Genomic DNA, 18,703 nt, shown 5'->3' on the forward strand with positions numbered 1-18,703 from the left:
CCCCTATCGGCAGGCATTTGTTTTTGCTTATCGTCGGACTACGTCAACGGGCCACCGTAAATATGACGGACGGATGCGACGATGGGATCTCAGCGGCGTCGGAACAAACGAGCGCCACACGGACGTAGCTTGAAAATCTCGACGGCTCGATTTAGGGGGATGAACGACCGAGAGTCGAACTTCCGTGCCCGACAGGGGCGAGTTGTTCGACTACGAATCGATATACCTGCCTGCGCGAACCAACCAAATCCACGAGCTACTTCTTTTTCTCCTTCCTTTCACGATCATTCTTTCTTGCGATAAACATTATTATAAAAATTTGAATAATTGTTAACGAAGTTACATTTTCATTTATGACTTTTGAATCACTCTGTATAATGAGCTTCATCGAAAAGGTGAATTGTCATTCATTAGAAACAAATGAATTATCATTCATTCAAAGACGAATTGTCATATGATTTACATATAAAGCAGTACCTTTCGGAATATATAGGGTGTCTAATTTTTACCTGTTCACATTATTGCTTCCTACCAAAGTTTTTCCAAAAAAGGTTTCCAGGGAAAATTAATTACTAGTAGACATATGGAAAAAATGAACATACACTCGATTAGAGGTATTAATAGCCGGAAGTTTCGCGTCGTTTTAATTGAAATTGTGAAAGTCACGAGGCTCGTTCCGCGAAATGTAAGGTTCGCGAGTCCAGGAAGCACGGAGGCTGGATCAATAACGAGACGATGATCGAAGCCAAGCGAGCCTGCATTTTTTGGGTCTTAATCACCGGCCCTAATTGGTCAATTACGCTCATTACCGTCTCCTCCGTGGAGAGGCGAGTCGAGCGATAAAATCTCTCCTCTCTCTTCGTCCCGGTTCGCAGAGGCTGTGTCTCCCCACCAGAGTGTAGCGACGGGTAATCCATGCCCCTCAGGAACGAGCGGATAGCGTTCGCGAGAGAGAAACTTATCCCCTTGGAGGAAAAATCGACGGGTCTACAGCCTGGGTTCAGCTGGTTCCGCGGAGAGAAACCCCTAGCAAAGAGGCGGGGCCAATCGAGCCATGCCCCTTCTGTCGCTTCGCAGGCCTCGCCCACTTTTGAATTTCCCCTTTCTCACACTTTCGTCCCCTCTACGGGCGACGTTCTGCTCGTTCGTCGTCTCTTTCCAAGCAACGCCACCACCGATGCCCCCACTAGCTACGGCGCCTCCACCCGCAAAACGAAAAAGTCCGAGCGCCGCAGCCGGCGATGGTCAAAGTCAGTCCACACGGAGAGCTCGAGTCGAGTAGAGGCTAGTCCAGGTCAGTTGGCCGGAGATTCATCGATCCGTCGATCCCGGCACCTGTCAAACTCGCGACAACTCGTGCGACTTTCGGTGTGACTTCTTCCAGTTCGTGACGTTTATCTGTTCTTTTTCCTGACCGGTGCCACACAGTGCTACCGGGCCACCAGAAGGAGTTACGACCCTTTCCAGTGCGAAGATCCAGACAGTTTTTGGGGACCGCGAGATGCAAACAGACTGAGAGACAAGAGTGATACAGTGAAGGGTATAAGGGTCTATCGAGGGTGTTCAATCGCGGTCTAAGAATGACAGTACTAAGGATGACCTCCCCGGTGACGCCTCCATCGACCAGTCCAGGTTCCAACGAGGCGCAGGCACCCCAGGCGACGTCGAAGCCGGTGCATCGATTGAGCTTCTCCGTCGCTGCGCTGTTGGCCGACACCAAGAAGTCCGACTCCAGACAGGAGACGTCCTCGGTGTCACCCAGGTCGTCACCCATCGCCTACTCGCCCGTCAGGCAGGAACACCTGTCGATCGCGCCGAGTTCCACGTTGCAGAAGTACCCGAGCGACTACAGGACAAGGTACCTCTCCGTGTCACCCGGGATCCAGGAGCACAGGTCGAGTCAGTACGTGTTCTGCGACGCGTCCAGGAGCGTGATCGACGCGAGGACGTCCGGCAGGTTCTCGGAGGAGTTGGACAGGGATTCACCTCGTCATCGAGCAAGGAGCATCGATTACGCGGTCCAGACGTCCACCGATTCGGGATCCACGTCGGACGCGGTGGCTTGCTCCTCCTCGCCCAAGGTCTCCACGGTCAGCCAACCGGAGTTTGGTCCACAGTCGCCCAGAAGCAGCTCGCACGAAGCCAGGTCCAGGTGCTCCGAGACCGAGGACATCGAGGAAGACGACGAAAACAGCTTGGTAGACGTCGAGGACCTGCAGCATCAGCATCAGAGCACCAGTCCTACGCCAGTTAGGCCAACCCCGGCTTACATCGGAGGGTTTTCCAGTCTGGGGAGCATCTCCGGCATCCCGGCTGGGTTGCATCCCGCGGTTTGGGGTGGCGGTCATCAGGGTGCTGCCGCAGCAGCGGCCGCTGCCGCCGCGGCTGCCACGGCCACGTTCTTCCCGTCACACTTTTCGCATCATGCACCCCTAAATGGTGAGTACTTGGTTCTCTTATGGACTCTTAACCCTGGTTGCGTGGATGTCCTGAGCGTCAAATATGTTTGTTTCTTGTATGACAACAAATGGTCTATCCTGAGAGAAAAGACGTGTAACTTTCTTTTTATTTTGAAGATTGTATCATCCACGTGATCTCTGGGCGGACTTACAAGAGCAATTTTAACACTTTGACGGCTATCTGATGCATTAAGAACTTTTATCTTTCCTTAACTATGAGTAATTAACGTATACATTATTTGTCGAGCAATGTTACGAATTTATGAAGCAACGTTACGCCTTGAATTCTTCAGCAAGAACTTGAAACTGCTATCTGAACGCTGATAGCAAAAAGTGTTGACAATTTAAAAAAATGTAAGAACGAACGCGTGAGATTGCGGGTGTCGCGCATTCCACGAAGCGCGTAGCCGTCAAAGTGTTAGGACATTGTCCGTAGATAATTGTCTATAAGTCTGAACAAGCCTTTAACATCCGTTCCCGTTAATTTTTTCCGTTTCGGTTCGTCGGGGTCGTTTGCCATTTGCTAGGGCGACGACAACCGCGTTCGGTCCGTCTTTGAACCGCCTGGCCAGCCGCCAATCGACGCGAGCTCTTCTTCGTTGGATTCTTTTCGTTGTTCGTCCGAAACTGGTCCGATCGTAAACTCGTTAAGCAGCTCAAGGTAGGTTAGAATCTCTGGACCGGATCGTAAATGCTAGCTCGGTTCGTTCAATGGAGCCGACGGCTTCGACATTCCTCTAGCTTTTCTCGTCCTCGTTTGTTCCTTTACTGGCGGATAAAATTAGTCGTCCGTAGGCTTGAACGGAAGTCTACTCTCTTCTGACGAGTCCCTCGATCCTGGTTTCGCATCCTATCCTCTATTTTCGCATTGTCCCAAAGCGTTTAACGACCGGGCCATCTTTGATTAACTAGGTATTTCCGCCGAATACGGATTCGAGAACTTGTGGTGGAACTCTATTAATAGGTGTACTGCAGACACCCAATGTTTCGAGATTTCTATAGAAACATCGATGAAAGTTGTATTATGTTTAGAACTGATGTACAGTAGATCCTCGTTATATTGCCGCAGTTGCATTAACTGTATGCATTGAAGTACCACACGTGGTATGCTTCCACGCGCTTAATTACCACGTGCTGAATTACGCGTTGTTCTACCACTTGTAGAGTTATCACGCGTTAGACTTCCACACATTGGAGTACCACGCATTGGAGTAGTAGGCGCTGCATTACCACGCGCTGAATTACCACGCATTGGACTACTACGCGCTGCGCTACCACGCACTGAAGTACCACGCGTTGAGTTACCACGCATTGGACTACTACGCGCTGCGTTACCACGCACTGAGTTACCACGCATTGGACTACTACGCGCTGCACTACCACGCACTGAGTTACCACGCATTGGACTACTACGCGCTGCACTACCACGCACTGAATTACCACGCGTTGAGCTACCACGCATTGAACTAGTACGCGCTGCACTACCACGCGTAGAGTTACCACGTATTGAATTACTACGCGTTACACTACCACGCGTTGAACTACTACGAGTTGTACTACCACGCGTCGAATTACCACGCATAGTACTACCACTCATTGGATTACAACGCGTTGGACATCCATGCGTTGAATCACTACGCGTTGAATACCCACGCATTGAGTTATCACGCATAGTACTCTTACGCGTTGGAGTACCACGCATCGAATTACCACGTGTTCCATTACTCTGCGTTGAACTACTATACGCTGTATTACCACGCATTGCACTTCCCACGTTACATCACCACTATATTCCATTAGCAATTCAAAATAACTTGCAACTCTCCCAAACCGTGTATACACAGTCGAAAGATTTTAAAACTCGTGTTTGATATTGGTTTTGTAGCTAACAAAGACGTCCGGTGACTGATCAAACAAGCGAAGAGAGACTATATCGTTTAGGATAACTCAAATATTGAACGACGGCGATAAAAAAAGAAGTACTAATTGATAAATTGAGACACGCGGCGTCGAAGCAAGCTAGATTATTAGCAATTCAATCGTGACACGAAACCCAGTCACCTAAAATCACCGCAAAAGGAATGCAGTTCTCGGAACGGTCGGGCACGCGGATGACTCGTCGCGATTGAATCATCGTTAACACTAATTATTGAGGTCGCGGCTTGATAATTGCGCGGGGCTCTCGTTAAAGAGGCAATCAAAGTTTTCTCGCTTGGTCGGAGCGCCGCCACGGAGGCTGAAAGAATCGAACAGAGGGTTCTTGTTGAGCTAGCGGAATCCGGACGACCAGACAATAGGCGATTATTGCAAAAAGGTGTTGCAACTGCGGATCGAACGAATGGAAAACCCATTCGACGTGTCTTCCAATCAACATTATCTTGTTTCTCACTTTTTCTTTCCTGTTATTTTAAATCAAAGAAAATTTATTTCGTGTTATTTTATAGTGTTAATTTGAACAATCGCATTTTTAGGGAAACTGAACAATGAGGTGTGGGAACAATATCTGTACGTCGAGAATTTATTCGTGATCTTTCAATCACTTTTTTATTTTCTTTGAAAGTGACGAAATTAAATGTAAATGAAGGCATAGCTATTCTAAAGATATATATTTTCTCTGTAAATTTTTATATACATTTATTCTAAAGTTGCAGGAGTAGTATAAAATTGATAGTTTCAAAAGAGGTAGAAAAACAAATTAATAACAAAGCAGTAGATAAGCAAGATTGGTTTTTAGACACTCTGTTGTCAATTTATAGATGTTGGTCGATTGTGCGGCAATTGAGGGTGGCGCACAATCGACCATAATCGGAGTTTTGGAGTCTCGGCAGGGAAACAGTAATTTTGAAATATGGCCTCTCATAGGGGGTGCTTTCGCAGATTGCCTAACCCTTCAAACTTTCCTCCTCCACCGTAATAATTCTCGAGAAGGGGTTGAAAACAGGGGTTAAGATACCGAACAGAAGATGAAACTGTTGTCGGGTATACACGTATTATACATATGCAACAGATTTCCCAGAAGAATTTATCTCGAAACAAGGAACGATCGGTTGTAAGAGGAAATTAGACTTAACAAATGCCGACACTTATAAATTAATTGCCCTTTCATTAGAGCAGCGAGGGTAATTCGTTTAGATAATACGGATAAACGCTGTTCAATTCGGATAACGATGCAGTAATGTAACGTTCCGGGAATTTCGATTTCTAATAAACCTTCCCGGAGTAAGTTCATGCGAGTTTGCCGATCGTTTATCGATCCGATCGGCTTTAACAAGAGGTGCACGTAGATCGTGGCCCATGGAAACGTTACGCAACGCGACAAAGAGAGGCCGATCCGACAAACGGGGGATTTCACCTTGCCTTTTTCTCGGCACAATCGTCTCTGCCTCGCGTATCTCACCGGGATCAGCTAATTATTTCGCTAATTTGCATGAAAATCGATTCGAGGGGCTTTTTTCTACGAACATCCACGATCCTCTATGCTTCACGCCATTTTCTTCCTGCTTCTATTCCGTTTATGCCCGCTTATTCTTCCGATATTCACTATTTTTCTGACATAGACTGACTATGGGGTCAGAAATTTGGTAATTGAGGACATTTGAGATGGGGAGATTTGACCATCTGAGAGTTTGGAGATTCGGATCTTTGGTTAGGTTGATTTAGTTAGGTGAGATCTGTACATTTCTACAGAAGATTCAGACATTTGTACTTTTTATCCACAAATGATTTATGCATTGGAGATTTGGAACTTTGGTTAGGTTGATTTAGTTAGGTGTGACCTGTACATTTGTACAGAAGATTTGTACATTTTTACTTTTTATCCACAAATGATTTGTACAATGGAGACTTGGAACTTTGGTTAGGTTGATTTAGTTAGGTGAGACCTGTACATTTGTACAGAAGATTTGTGTATTTTAACTTTTTACCCAGATATGATTTGCACATTGGAGACTTGGAACTTTGGTTAGGTTGATTTAGTCAGGTGAGACCTGTACATTTGTACATTTTTACTTTTTACCCAGATATGATTTGCGCATTGAAGACTTGGAACTTTGGTTAGGTTGATTTAGTTAGGTGAGACCTGTACATTTGTACAGAAGATTCGTACATTTGTACTTTTCATCCATAAATGATTTGTATATTTAGAGATTTGGAACTTTGGTTAGGTTGATTTAGTTAGGTGAGACCTGTACATTTGTACAGAAGATTCGTACATTTCTTCTTTTCATCCAGATATGATTTGCACATTGGAGTCTTGGAACTTTGGTTAGGTTGATTTAGTTAGGTGAGACCTGTACATTTGTACAGAAGATTTGTACATTTTTACTTTTTACCCAGATATGATTTGCACATTGAAGACTTGGAACTTTGGTTAGGTTGATTTAGTTAGGTGAGACCTGTACATTTGTACAGAAGATTCGTACATTTCTTCTTTTCATCCAGATATGATTTGCACATTGGAGCCCTGGAAGTTTGGTTAAGTTGATTTAGTTAGGTGAGACCTGTACATTTGTACAGAAGATTCATACACTTGTACTTTTCATCCACATATGATTTGTACATTCAGAGACTTAAAAGTGGTGGTTCAAGAAGCTTGAAGATTCAGCAGGCTGTGACTTAGCATTCATAAAAATACAAGTCAAAAATTGCTCGGAAACGAACGTGAACACCGAACAAAAGAATTGACGAATTCGTGGAACCCGGTATCTGCACGAGATCAGCTAATTATTTCGAGTGCAGTCTCGATCTGTAGCCGGATTAAAATCAATTGAATCACGTTTTTCGGTGGTTGCCAGGGAGAAACGAACGGCGAAAGAGACGCTGAAATACCGAGACTAATTGGGACCCTTAGAGAGTCGTTGTTAGAGAAAGGCGGAGAGAGACGGGGCGCACAAAGGACGATTCTCCTTCGTCACAGAGGTTGTCTCGAAGTCGCCAAAGCCCTGTTCGCGAATCCCGAAGCAGGAAGAACGCGATTCCATGCGAGATGGGACCGGGAGAGTCCGTGCAAAATTTGAAATTCAGACGCGACGATCTTGGCCTTTTGTCTCGAGCGGATCTCTCCTTTCCGCAGCCGTTCACCTCCGACTCTACAAATCTGTCAATTGTCTCCAGACAAATCTCGAGGAATATAACCGATATATTCTGACACGAATCCCCCTCTAGCCTTCTCTCTGCCCGACGTTTCTCATTGTTTTGGCTTTGTTGGAACAGTCACGACACGAGCTACTTAATTCCGAAATTGAATTAGACTTCGGGGTGCCTTTGATAATCTTCCACAATTTGCGGGGACTTTCTGCTTTACGGGACAACGCTTCACTCTTCATTGGAACATGCAAACATGTATACACACCTCTGAAGCTTATTTTGTTTATAAATATTACCAAATGTGGTTACTTCTGTTTTAATACTATATGTCTCTACATATGTACATATATCGTAAACGTATCGTGAAAATCTTTTTCGAGTAGGATCTATTCTCGTCTCGCTGTCTTCCTGTCTCTTCATAATGCATCGATATCCACGTCCAACAACCGTGTTTAAATTCAAGGATATTCCACGAAGAGTATAATTTATCCTTCAGTTAGGGTACAAGACTATCGTACGCAATAATCGGCTGCCTACAAAATCGTTCTCCAAGAAAACAGCAGACAAAAACGAAACGCGGTAGCAAATTTTCGCGGCAAAACGTCTCCAGAAAATGGAGTCTCTATCGAAAGGTGCTAGAGCAGCCCGAACACCGGGTAAACGGAGACTATTATCTTTATCCGGGGACGATATATCGCCGCTAATGAATACAAGCGGTTAGAGGAACAATTCGCTGCCGGAATCTTGCGGTCATCGTACAAAAAGGTAATGAGGCCAGTTTGCGGCGGCGTTCCGACGGGAAAATCATGAATTGACCCGGTTGAAAAAAGTCGCGTTCGCTTTCCTGAGCTGTGTCCTGGCAAATCGGCAAAAACAGGACGTTGCGGTTGGCCAGGGCTCGCCGTTGCCCGCTCCCTTTAATCCACGGCGAAACACGGTCTCGCGGTCCGAGACGCAGCGACGACGATGATCCTCGAGCGGAACACGCTCCTTGTTTCGGTTGCAGAGAACGGAGAACCGGCCAAGATCAAGTGCAACCTGAGGAAACACAAGCCGAACCGGAAGCCGAGGACACCTTTCACCACGCAACAATTGCTGGCGCTCGAGAAGAAGTTCACCGAAAGGCAATACCTCAGTGTCGCTGAGAGGGCGGAATTCTCCTCGTCGCTTCATCTCACCGAAACTCAGGTGAATTCTTTCATTCAACCACCTATAGCATTAGATTTTTAGTTTTTGGAAACAGAAATACTCTGTTACGAGTCTTCATAGGAGACCCCTTTTGTAAAATAGCGATATGAACCTTTTTACGTAATATCAAATTACCTTCATTTTTAGTACATTTTATTTAATAAACCTGATGAGTTACAATTTAGAATTAAGTGACTTGATGTGGAGACTCAGAAGAGGCCCAGGGTAGCTCTCCTCAGAGTAACCTCTTTTATAAAATACTAATATGGACAATTTGCTTAATATCAACTCACCTTCATTTTTAGTACATTTTATTTAATAAACCTGATGAGTTACAATTTAGAATTAAGTGACTTGATGTGGAAGACTCTGCTGAATTTAAAAAAGAGGCCCAGAGTAGCTCTCCTCAGAGTGACCTCTTTTATAAAATACCAATATGGACAATTTGCTTAATATCAACTCACCTTCATTTTTGATACATCATATTTAATAAACCTGATGAGTTACAATTTAAAATTAAGTGACTTGAATTACGTGACTCGAAAGACTCTGCTGAATTTAAAGAAGAGGCCCAGAGTAGCTCTCCTCAGAGTACCTATCTGACAATATACCAAACATCTGTAACATTTTTATTTGAAATCAAAAAAAGTAACCATCTACCAAGAAAGACCTTATATAAAAAAAAATAACCTTCTACCTAGAGTACACTGCATACGATCTAACAGTGATTTTATTACCGGTAATAATTTCCCTCGAGACAGACTGTAAGCAATTACAAATAATGTTAGAGTAGTTAATTGATTTTTATCGTTATCGTGAACTTTCGGAGTAAGAAAAATCAGATGAGAGTACATCGTAATAAAATGGCCTTTTCTCTATCCTCGTTTCTATTCCACGCCGTGCGGCTCGTTTGGATTAACTGGGTTACGATTTAAAGGCCAACGAGCTCGCCAGGGTGGTATTCGATAATTAAACTCCCATCAACCAGTGTTTTATTCTAGACCTTTAAATTTCTCTTTATTGCTTTTATAGAGTACTGTTTAATAAACTTAATCGTTGGAGATCCTAAAAGTTAATGAACTATAACTGGCAATAAAAGAGGCAATATAAAGAATTATATGTTTGATACTCTTGTCAAAGTTAATTTAATCTTTGAACCTTTGCATTTTGCGGATGTTTTTCGTGGTTAATCCTCTTGTGAGGATAGATTTATCGGTAAATTACTGTGGAGTTAATGAAGTGTAACTGTAATGAAATTAGATAATTAAATTTCTTCTGGGAACTAATTACCGTGTTTCAGATTTTACATTTCTTCTTTCTTGTGCCTTTTCAATAATTGATATTAGAAGAATCTCGTTTATAGGTGATTAAATAACAGTCTCGTTTTCATCTTCGTGAAATTTATCCCCAAATTAACGAACTGTAACTAACAATAAAGCAAGATCGAAATTTCTTTATGCTCCGAAACCGTTCGAAATTCTTCGTATCGTTCGTCAAATTTTTATCTCCTTTTTATTAATTGATATTAGAAGATTCTCGTTTATAGGTAATTAAATTACAATCTCATTTCCTCAACGATCTTTAAAACTCCTCTAATTTAACGAGCTGTAATCGCAGTAGCAATAAAATAATACGATTCTTTCTTCATACTTCGCGCTTCGAATTCTTCAGTTTTAATTCCTGAAACTTCGACGTTTACAGTACAAGATTCTCATGCGAAATCAAATAACTTGATCGTCACGGTTACAAGTCTAAATAATAAATTCCGGATAATTACAGTTAATTCCGGGCCGAGCCCGAATTCCAGGCTCCCTGTTTATCACGGCGCAATTTCTGGAAGCATCATTTACTTTCCATTAAATCTCCGACCAATCTGTCGTTTAGCACGCGTTGGTTCGTCTCTGGAATTACCATTTAGCATCGAGTGTTCTTTCGCGTTTGTTCTCGCCGACCAGTTTATGAGTCGAGGGGTTCTCTCGCTATAACAGAGCCGAGCAGAGGTTGCCAGATGCGGGGTAATTAGCGCGCTCAAGAGTGCAGTAGTTCCCGGACTCTCTGGCAAACAACACGACGATTTTATTAATAGGCTACAAATTGCACGAAATGCGCGATGACCGACCAATTACCTCTCGGAGTTCGGTCCACGAAAACACGACTAGAATTGCGAATGTCCGTCGGCGAGGTTCGTTTAACACCTTCATTGTCCCCCGGAAGACTTATAGACTCTTGACAAATTCGTTCTATTGAATCGTTCAAACGAGAAGTGGCCTGTATTTTTGGAAGAATCGATGAGCTTGCGAAATAGAACGGGAAGTTGAATTTTTTATTATCTATGAAATAATTGGTTTCGTGACGGGAGAAAATTAGCGTAAAACTTAGAAGAGTTCCATTTTGAATTTCATAATTTGTTGCTAAAATAAGTTCTATCACACGTAAATTGCGGAATTAGCATTTTCCGAGGAATATTTCTTACGATACAGTAAACAAAAGTAGGATAAAAAGTAATTACGTGCAAATTCACGTACCGAAGTCACGAACACGATAGCAACCGTCAGTGTTAAGATTCGTATCTATCGCTATCGCGTAGACATCTCAAGAATTCTCGTTCCGAGTACTGCAGTCTCTAACATTTTAAAAAACACATTTTACCCGGCATGTTGCAACACGAAACGTGTAAATAAATTCTGCGAACAATTTTCCCGTTGAATTATTCGACAATAAAATTCGCTACCGTGGTGAATAGGGAATTCCGACAGTAGCAGAATTTAATAAAAAATACAGATAGCTAATTCGAATAGCGGGAAAGTGCGGTAGAGGAAAAAATTGCCACTCGAAAGATTTGTAGCATTATTGAAACTTTGACCAGCGAGACGAAACAGATAATCTCGTTTCTCGTGGCGAGATCAGTTGCAGTCGTTTCTCGAAAATCAGCGGAACGTTCGAAAACCGCAAGCAAACCTCAGCGAACGATCCGTCAAGGTACACCGAGTTAACCAGCGAGTAACAAATATCCAACATTTGTGTTTCATTGTTGCAGGTGAAGATCTGGTTTCAAAATCGACGCGCGAAAGCGAAACGGATGCAGGAAGCGGAGATCGAGAAATTGAGGATGTCGGCGGTCAGGCAACACCACACGGCACTGTACGGTTCTCATCCGGGACTATTGGCCCCGGCCAGCCTCTATCCCGTTGGAATGCTGTCTCATCCCGGTTTAACACCGCATCACCCGATCTCTCAACACCCGTCCAGAGAATGAAGGCGACCGGAACACACGGAGACCCTCCAAGATCGGTAGCGAACAAACGATTTCCTTTTGGAATTATTACTGCACTGGAAAATCGATTCCTCACGTGCAAATGTGATTCCCCGAATCACCGAATGATCGAAGGTTCGAAATGTGGAGTATAAAAATAAGAATTAATGGGAAAGTTGATCGGAGTGAAATTTGTGGGAGATCGAAGCAAATCAGAGATGGAAATGTGGATTTGAAGAGAACTGAGATTTTGAGAAATCGGAGATTATTTCTGGATGAGCGTTCACGAAGCGGTAGCCAGATCGAAGCAGTGTTTGGATATCAAATTTGATGAAAGTACAGACCAGAAAGAAATAAAAAATCGCAACCAGAATTGGACCAAAGGAAAGTCTAACCAAAGGATCAGACAATCGCAACGTGAATTTTATTTTCGTGAGCTTCATGGACACTCGAAGCGAATTCGTCCGATTGAGGACAAGAGAAAATAAAACGGATTTCCATAGAGAAGCCGGAATGTATCTGTGCCAATTTTAGACGAGTCCTTTTAGAACCGTCTTTGTACATAGTCTGTAAATATCGTCGTTCTCGAGCTGAAGGTAATTCTGTAAATACGATGTCCGTAGATTAACGCGAGGGGACGGTGGATCGAAACCGCCGAGCCTTTTTCCAATTTTGTATAAATGTAAAACCGTCGAGAAGAGTAGCAGAGTTTATTTAATAAATCACAGTATAGAAGCACAACGAACCTGTTGTTTCTAACCGTTCATTCCCAGTTGGAGTCCTCGTTAACGAAGCACATTCTCAGATAAGATTTACGAACTTCGGCCGTCGTATAGATGTCGCCGAGTTTTGATTTTCTGGTGGATTCAGTCGATTAAAGCTGGAGGACTAAAATTGTCTGCTATTGGACACGAAATCTTTCTCGGTTGTGTCCGCAGGAACTATAATATTTAGCTATCGAACTATCTGGGCAATTATTCTATCTATGTGACTATACTTACTATACAACCATGACTATTTAACTACGGGACTGTAATTACCTAATTGTTTAACCATCTGTCTACCTGTCCAATTATCTAACTATCCAATCTTGCGAATTTCACCGACTAGGACCCTGTAACCTCATAGTTCACCTTCTTATTACCATAGGTACATAGAAAAAATCTTGAGGCCATACGTAACGTTAATTAGCATTAAACAGGTGGATGAACAACGCAATCGTTTGCTAATTGAAAAGTTTGTCTGACACAACTGTTCTTGCGTTTAACACACGAGGTCCCACACGAAACGTGTTCTATCCGACTAATTATCATTTAAATACGACATGTTTATTTCTACCGATCGCCGCGTTAAATCAATTATTGCAATTAATAATTCTCGTTACTATATAAATCGTACGTAAGTATACGTCGGAAGAGTTAACGAGTGATAATTCACCATAATGTCAACGTAATGAGCGATTTATCGCGCTCAGCGATACCAAGCTGAAAAGTTACACGAATATTTATAGAATTTGATAAACAACCCATCCAGGATTTTCATTTATCGCTTAAGCAACGGGGAAAAGGGTCGTTTAGGACGTTGAAAAGCATAAGCGGAGAGTCGATTACGAGTAATTTTTTATTTGTACCGGTTGAAAGAGACTCTGTGGGAAATAGCAGCTCAATCAATTCTTCTTTCATTCGTCAGCAAATCAAACCTATTCACGGGATGGTTTATTCGAGCAAACACAAGCGATGACGTAATTCCGAGAGACTTTCTTCGACCTCCTCTAACAAGTTCGGCAATCATCGGCTACTAATCAACGACAATCTTACCAATTCACGCCGGGCTTCCTTTACGTCTTCGACCGTGAGTCATATTTCACGAAATCATCCTTCGGTGTTTCCAGCCTTCTCGGAAAGCTTTCTTGCATTTACCGGTTATCGATTGGTAACCTTCTTTTTTTGCTACCGCGAAAATAAATACTGCTACGAGTAATGACCTTTGTACGAACGATTCGCCGTATCGATTCGGCCATTCTAGCGATGGAGTTTAAAATAGGAGACGTTGCTATTTTTTCTAGGAAGGACTCGGTTTATCGAATTTATTGGAAATTTACTTGTGACACTTCTTTTTGAATAATGTGTATAGAGTAGTGCTCTCAGCATCCAGTGAAGCTTAACGAAGCGACGGAAGTATTTAATTGTTCGATTAGAGACAGTTTAGCATCGAGAAGGGTGAGTTAGGGTGCCGTATAGGGAAGCTATTTTAGGGTGAAAGATGCTGGTCCCGCGTTAGAATTGCTTTCACAAGCTGTTCATTTTATTTTCGTTTAAAAGAATTTCTTGAACGTATAGCAAATGTGTTCACGTAGCAATTAATTAGATAAGATTTTAATTGACCCTCGTTGAAACATTCGAAAATTCACCCCATTCATTTTCCAAAGGAATGAAATTAAAAAAATCAGTGAAAACATATATAAACTTTTAAGATTCAATTACTCGTTATCTAAAGAGATGTTTATCGTCTTCGCTAAATTCTGAACGACGATCATGAATCAACCTTCCTCCACCTAGCTATTCAGTCCGCAGCGTTCAAATGACCGAAATCCGTCATCAATCATACTAATGACCGTGACAATCGCGCTAGGATCACAAAGCGGTTGGCAATGTCTGACTACCGTCGTAAAGAGATAGCTAATTAGTCGAACGTATCTCGTGCACCTGTAACGATGGAAATCGTACAAAATTCTCGTCCGCGTTATCGATCGAGCGTGTAGGCCGATTTTTCTCGTTCACCGGGCCAAAGATAATGGCGGCATTAACGTGAACGAATGATGCGCGTCGAAAGGGTCGCACAGAGTTGGGCCTCTAACAAGCGAGCCGGTAGCTTAGGCGATATCATCTGATCGATGTTATCTCGCTACATGAAACAGTGAGCGAAACAGGTAAGCGGACGAGCTCTGGTGGCCAGCGACTAATTACGCGATTAAAATTCTGGCGTATCGAGCGGAAACCTAGAGACGGCCAGCTGGAAACGGCCAGGGAATCTTGGATTTGATAAGGTACACTCGGCAGTACAACCTTTTTTTTTAAATTGACATTCGAGAGTTTTTCATTCTCGGTTTATAGTCAGTTTTCAGTTTTTTAATTTTGTGACTTCTCAAGATTTGAAGTTCTCAAATTCTCAAATTTTCTAATTTTGCAGCTTTTAAATTTGTAAGTTTTCAAGTTCCCAGCTGGTGAAATTTCAAAATTTTCAGAAGTTCAAACTTGCAAATTTTCAAATCTCTCAAATGCCTCTTTTGCAAATTCTCAAATTTCCAAGTACCAAATTTGTAAGTTAGTGAATCTACATTTGTAAATTCCCGTGTCCAAAATGTCTAGATCACGAATTCCCACTTCGCTGAATCCCCAGATTTCCATAAGGCGTGGTAACCATATTCTCTGAAAGGAAAATTTGCTCTTGACTGTACTACAATAGGCATTCTTCGGTAAAAATAATTACTAAAGATTCTTGTGTACGATTTCCATTTTTCTTGTCACTTAGTTACATCTTGTGTTGTACAAATATTTCATATGTATCATATATTAACTACAACGATTACTACAATGTAACCGTATATTACAAATTTTCGTTACGCGAGATGCTTAGATTAATTTATATCCAACATAAAATATAGACACGCCAGTACATAAACTTTATTTAAACCGACTGAAGTCTATAGAAGTGAAGACAAAAATTTAAAAGAGTTCAAGACTTAATAAAATCCGAGGAGTTCGAAAGTGTTGAAAACTTCACCGTCACCTGACGCTAAGAATACGGCGTTTCTGAAAGGATCCGAAATCAGTTGGCGAGGATGCAGAACAGGGAAGTTGAGGAGTCACGAGTCCGAGACAGGAGGGTACGATGGCAATCTTAGGGCGAACTCCCCATCCTTTCGGGCACCTTCCCGTGGCACTCTGTTGTCCGCGATTACGTCGCGACGATTACGTGGTAGCCGAGAATGGCGTCTCTGTGCGTACATGTCGCGGGAATAAATTAGCCGTGGCAATTAGTTTCGGAATCGACCCGCCCCGGGCGGCCGGCGCCACCATCTTGATTGCACCCGTGGAGAACCTTTAAAGACAGTAGCCAGCACTGTTTGCCGAAAGGCTCGAGAGCGCCGTTCGCGCGGCCTAATTAGCGATGCCCACCGAGATATCGCCGACGTACGCTAATAATACCGAGCATAAATATTCCGAATTTTTTCGTCTGGTGGCCCGTCCGCATCTTCCATCCCCTCCTTTATCCTCCTTTACTCTGCTACCGGACTCTCGCTAATTTCTTATTGTTGCTATCTTATCGGAAACCTTTTTGCTTTCTCGGTGTAACTGCTGACTTCTTTCGGGCTACGTGACCGGTTAACGATTTTAACGATAATTAGCCTGCAGATTTGACGGAGTACGCTTCGCTGTCAATGTGGCACCTCCTGGGTCGTGGAAAGAGAAATCCGTGTTGTAGGTGCAATTGTAAGCTTGTAAGAAGGTTATACGGTACCGAATTTGGAAGTTATGTTTGAAAGATCAATATATTCATATCGAGTCATCTTGTCATATTGTTACTCGGTTTTATTATGTCATTGTGCTACTACCCTTTTATTCTATTTTACTACCCTTTTATTCTATCATTACACTCATCATCCCACTATCCTACAGCGAAAAGTAAGTCAGTGGATGAGGTTGATTCAATTTATGCCTCAGCTCTCCTTCAATATATCGCAACATAAATATATTCAAATAATCCACCAGTATAATATATTATGTATAAAATATATTATCCTCGTAATCTCCTTAAAAACTCATCCAGCTTAACATTCAAGGAAATATTCATTTCTTCAATTCTATCTTATCTGCAGAATTTAAATATTCTAGACTTATTCACTGTAAAATGAATATCTTTCGTATAAAGTAATGTCTTGATCCACCTTAACTTCTCCAGACAATCTTCGTTGATTACTGAATGATGTACGAATGGTTCGTTAGTTCTAGGTCGAATAATTCTCCAGGCACGTTCGTTTCAGCGCTAATTTTTCGTGGAGGATAATGGCCTCTGCTTATCCTTCGGGATCTCCGTTAGAAAATCGTCAAGATCAGACTGGTCAGCTTATCTCGGTTTACACGGACTTAATAAGCGCGGAAGCGACACCGCGTGGAATTTATTGTAATACGATGGACCCAGGATTCCGGGAATTTGTTCGACCACGTCGCTCGATAACGTTTCTGGAACAAGACACGTTCGAATAATTATGTAATTACTTGAGACCTGTTCGTTTTACACCATTGGTTTTGTAATCACAAATTGCGGAACGTTGGCTTTTAATTTCCAGGAGAGAGGGAAACCATGTTGCGAAGCCTTTAGAATTCTACTGATTAGAATATCTAGATTAGACTTAAATATTTCCTAGATACTTCCTGGATATCTCTTCAATTATTTTAATCATCTTCCACATTTTGGAACTGTGGTTAAACAAAAATTAAATATTTAAATATGAAATTAATTTAAGCTGTCCCTCCAATGTCAAATTAATTAATCGAAAGAAATTGTTGGGGAATATGATATAATAAAAATAAAACAATGAACATCGAACTCATCAACGTCTCCGTTTCTGTTCGTGATTTATCTTTTTCCGTGAACACAAGGAAACTTGTTTAGTTAATTGGAGGAATTAAAAGCTGCGAAACATGTAAACATCGTTATAAAACTTTTTCCTTGTCCGTTAAATCAGTAGAAAAAATTTCTATTAATTCGAAAAATTGATAGGCCAATCGATCTGGGAATCATTTAAATTTAAAATCGACCATTCTGTCCGTTTCGATGGCTACCTCAGAAACCTCGAGTCACGAATTAAAATAAAAGCGAGATAACATAAATCATCGAGGCGACGATTGCATCACATCGCGCTATCATAGACATCTAAATAGCAGAATCTTTATTTGGGAAGTGCTGTAATCGACAGCTGAAACATCGCTGAAGAATTTTCGACGATACGTACATAATAAGGCTCGTGTTGTTTCAATTACCAAGTAATTAGCGCGAGAAAATTGTTGGCGATAAATTTGCGCGTCGAACAAAAGTAATAATAAGAGTGGAATGTTTGAGACTCGCAGCATCAGGTTCCCCTTATCTCTCATTTGCAACAAATTCGTACACAGTTGCAGGAAAATGGAAAAACGAGGCGATAACCGGTCGTCCAATAATAAACTTCTCATTGTTGACACAAACAAGTCGCTAATTTATTGAGGTCTTTATATCGCGATTGCGTAACACTCCAATTGTAATTGCTCCTTCGGAAAGTAATTTCTCTACGATTATCGCGCACGTATTACATCATCGTATTATTAATTAAAATCGAGAGATTCAACGAAGGCCGATTAGCATTTTGATTGGACGGGCCAGTTTTTAAACGGCCACGGAGGGAGGACAGAGATAAAAGGCACGAAGAAAACATACTCTTTCTTCGATACTAATTCGTTACGTAACGCCGCTGTTTTTACGCCGATTATGACAGGCGATGATAGCACTATCAATTCGAGCTCGTTTGCCGCGTTGCTAATTATTCGCTTACGTTAATTGCGGTGTAAACGATTGCGAAAGCGCTATTCGAGGAAACGCGTTTCTATTTCGTTCGGCGAAAGAGGGGCGGTCGAAAGGAGGCCTCCGGAGGATCCCGGCGAAATTTGCAGGGAAATTTATT

At 42.3% G+C, this 18,703-nt stretch overlaps 1 protein-coding gene across 2 annotated transcripts; it reads left to right on the forward strand.

Moving 5' to 3' along the window:
• Positions 1-1,158: 1,158 nt before the first annotated feature.
• Positions 1,159-12,726, forward strand: LOC100881645 (uncharacterized). 2 transcript variants are annotated; one of them, XM_076535631.1, is made up of 4 exons: positions 1,159-1,294; positions 1,429-2,439; positions 8,551-8,732; positions 11,770-12,726. In XM_076535631.1, the coding sequence occupies exons 2-4, from the start codon at positions 1,581-1,583 to the stop codon at positions 11,986-11,988; spliced, it is 1,260 nt and encodes a 419-aa protein (XP_076391746.1). In that variant the 5' UTR covers positions 1,159-1,294; positions 1,429-1,580; the 3' UTR covers positions 11,989-12,726. The 2 variants fall into 2 exon arrangements, with proteins under 2 accessions (XP_076391746.1, XP_012141690.1); XM_012286300.2 differs by having other exon boundaries at positions 1,185-2,439.
• The last annotated feature ends 5,977 nt before the right edge of the window (positions 12,727-18,703 follow it).

The sequence above is a fragment of the Megachile rotundata genome, chromosome 9, assembly GCF_050947335.1.
Source record: "Megachile rotundata isolate GNS110a chromosome 9, iyMegRotu1, whole genome shotgun sequence".
Taxonomy (NCBI): domain Eukaryota; kingdom Metazoa; phylum Arthropoda; class Insecta; order Hymenoptera; family Megachilidae; genus Megachile; species Megachile rotundata.

Coding starts and splice junctions, on each gene's coding strand:
- LOC100881645 (XM_076535631.1), top strand. CDS start 1,581: ATGACAGTACTAAGGATGACCTCCCCGGTGACGCCTCCATCGACCAGT. Junction 2,440..8,550: donor GCATCATGCACCCCTAAATG/GTGAGTACTTGG, acceptor TTTCGGTTGCAG/AGAACGGAGAACCGGCCAAG. Junction 8,733..11,769: donor TTCATCTCACCGAAACTCAG/GTGAATTCTTTC, acceptor TCATTGTTGCAG/GTGAAGATCTGGTTTCAAAA.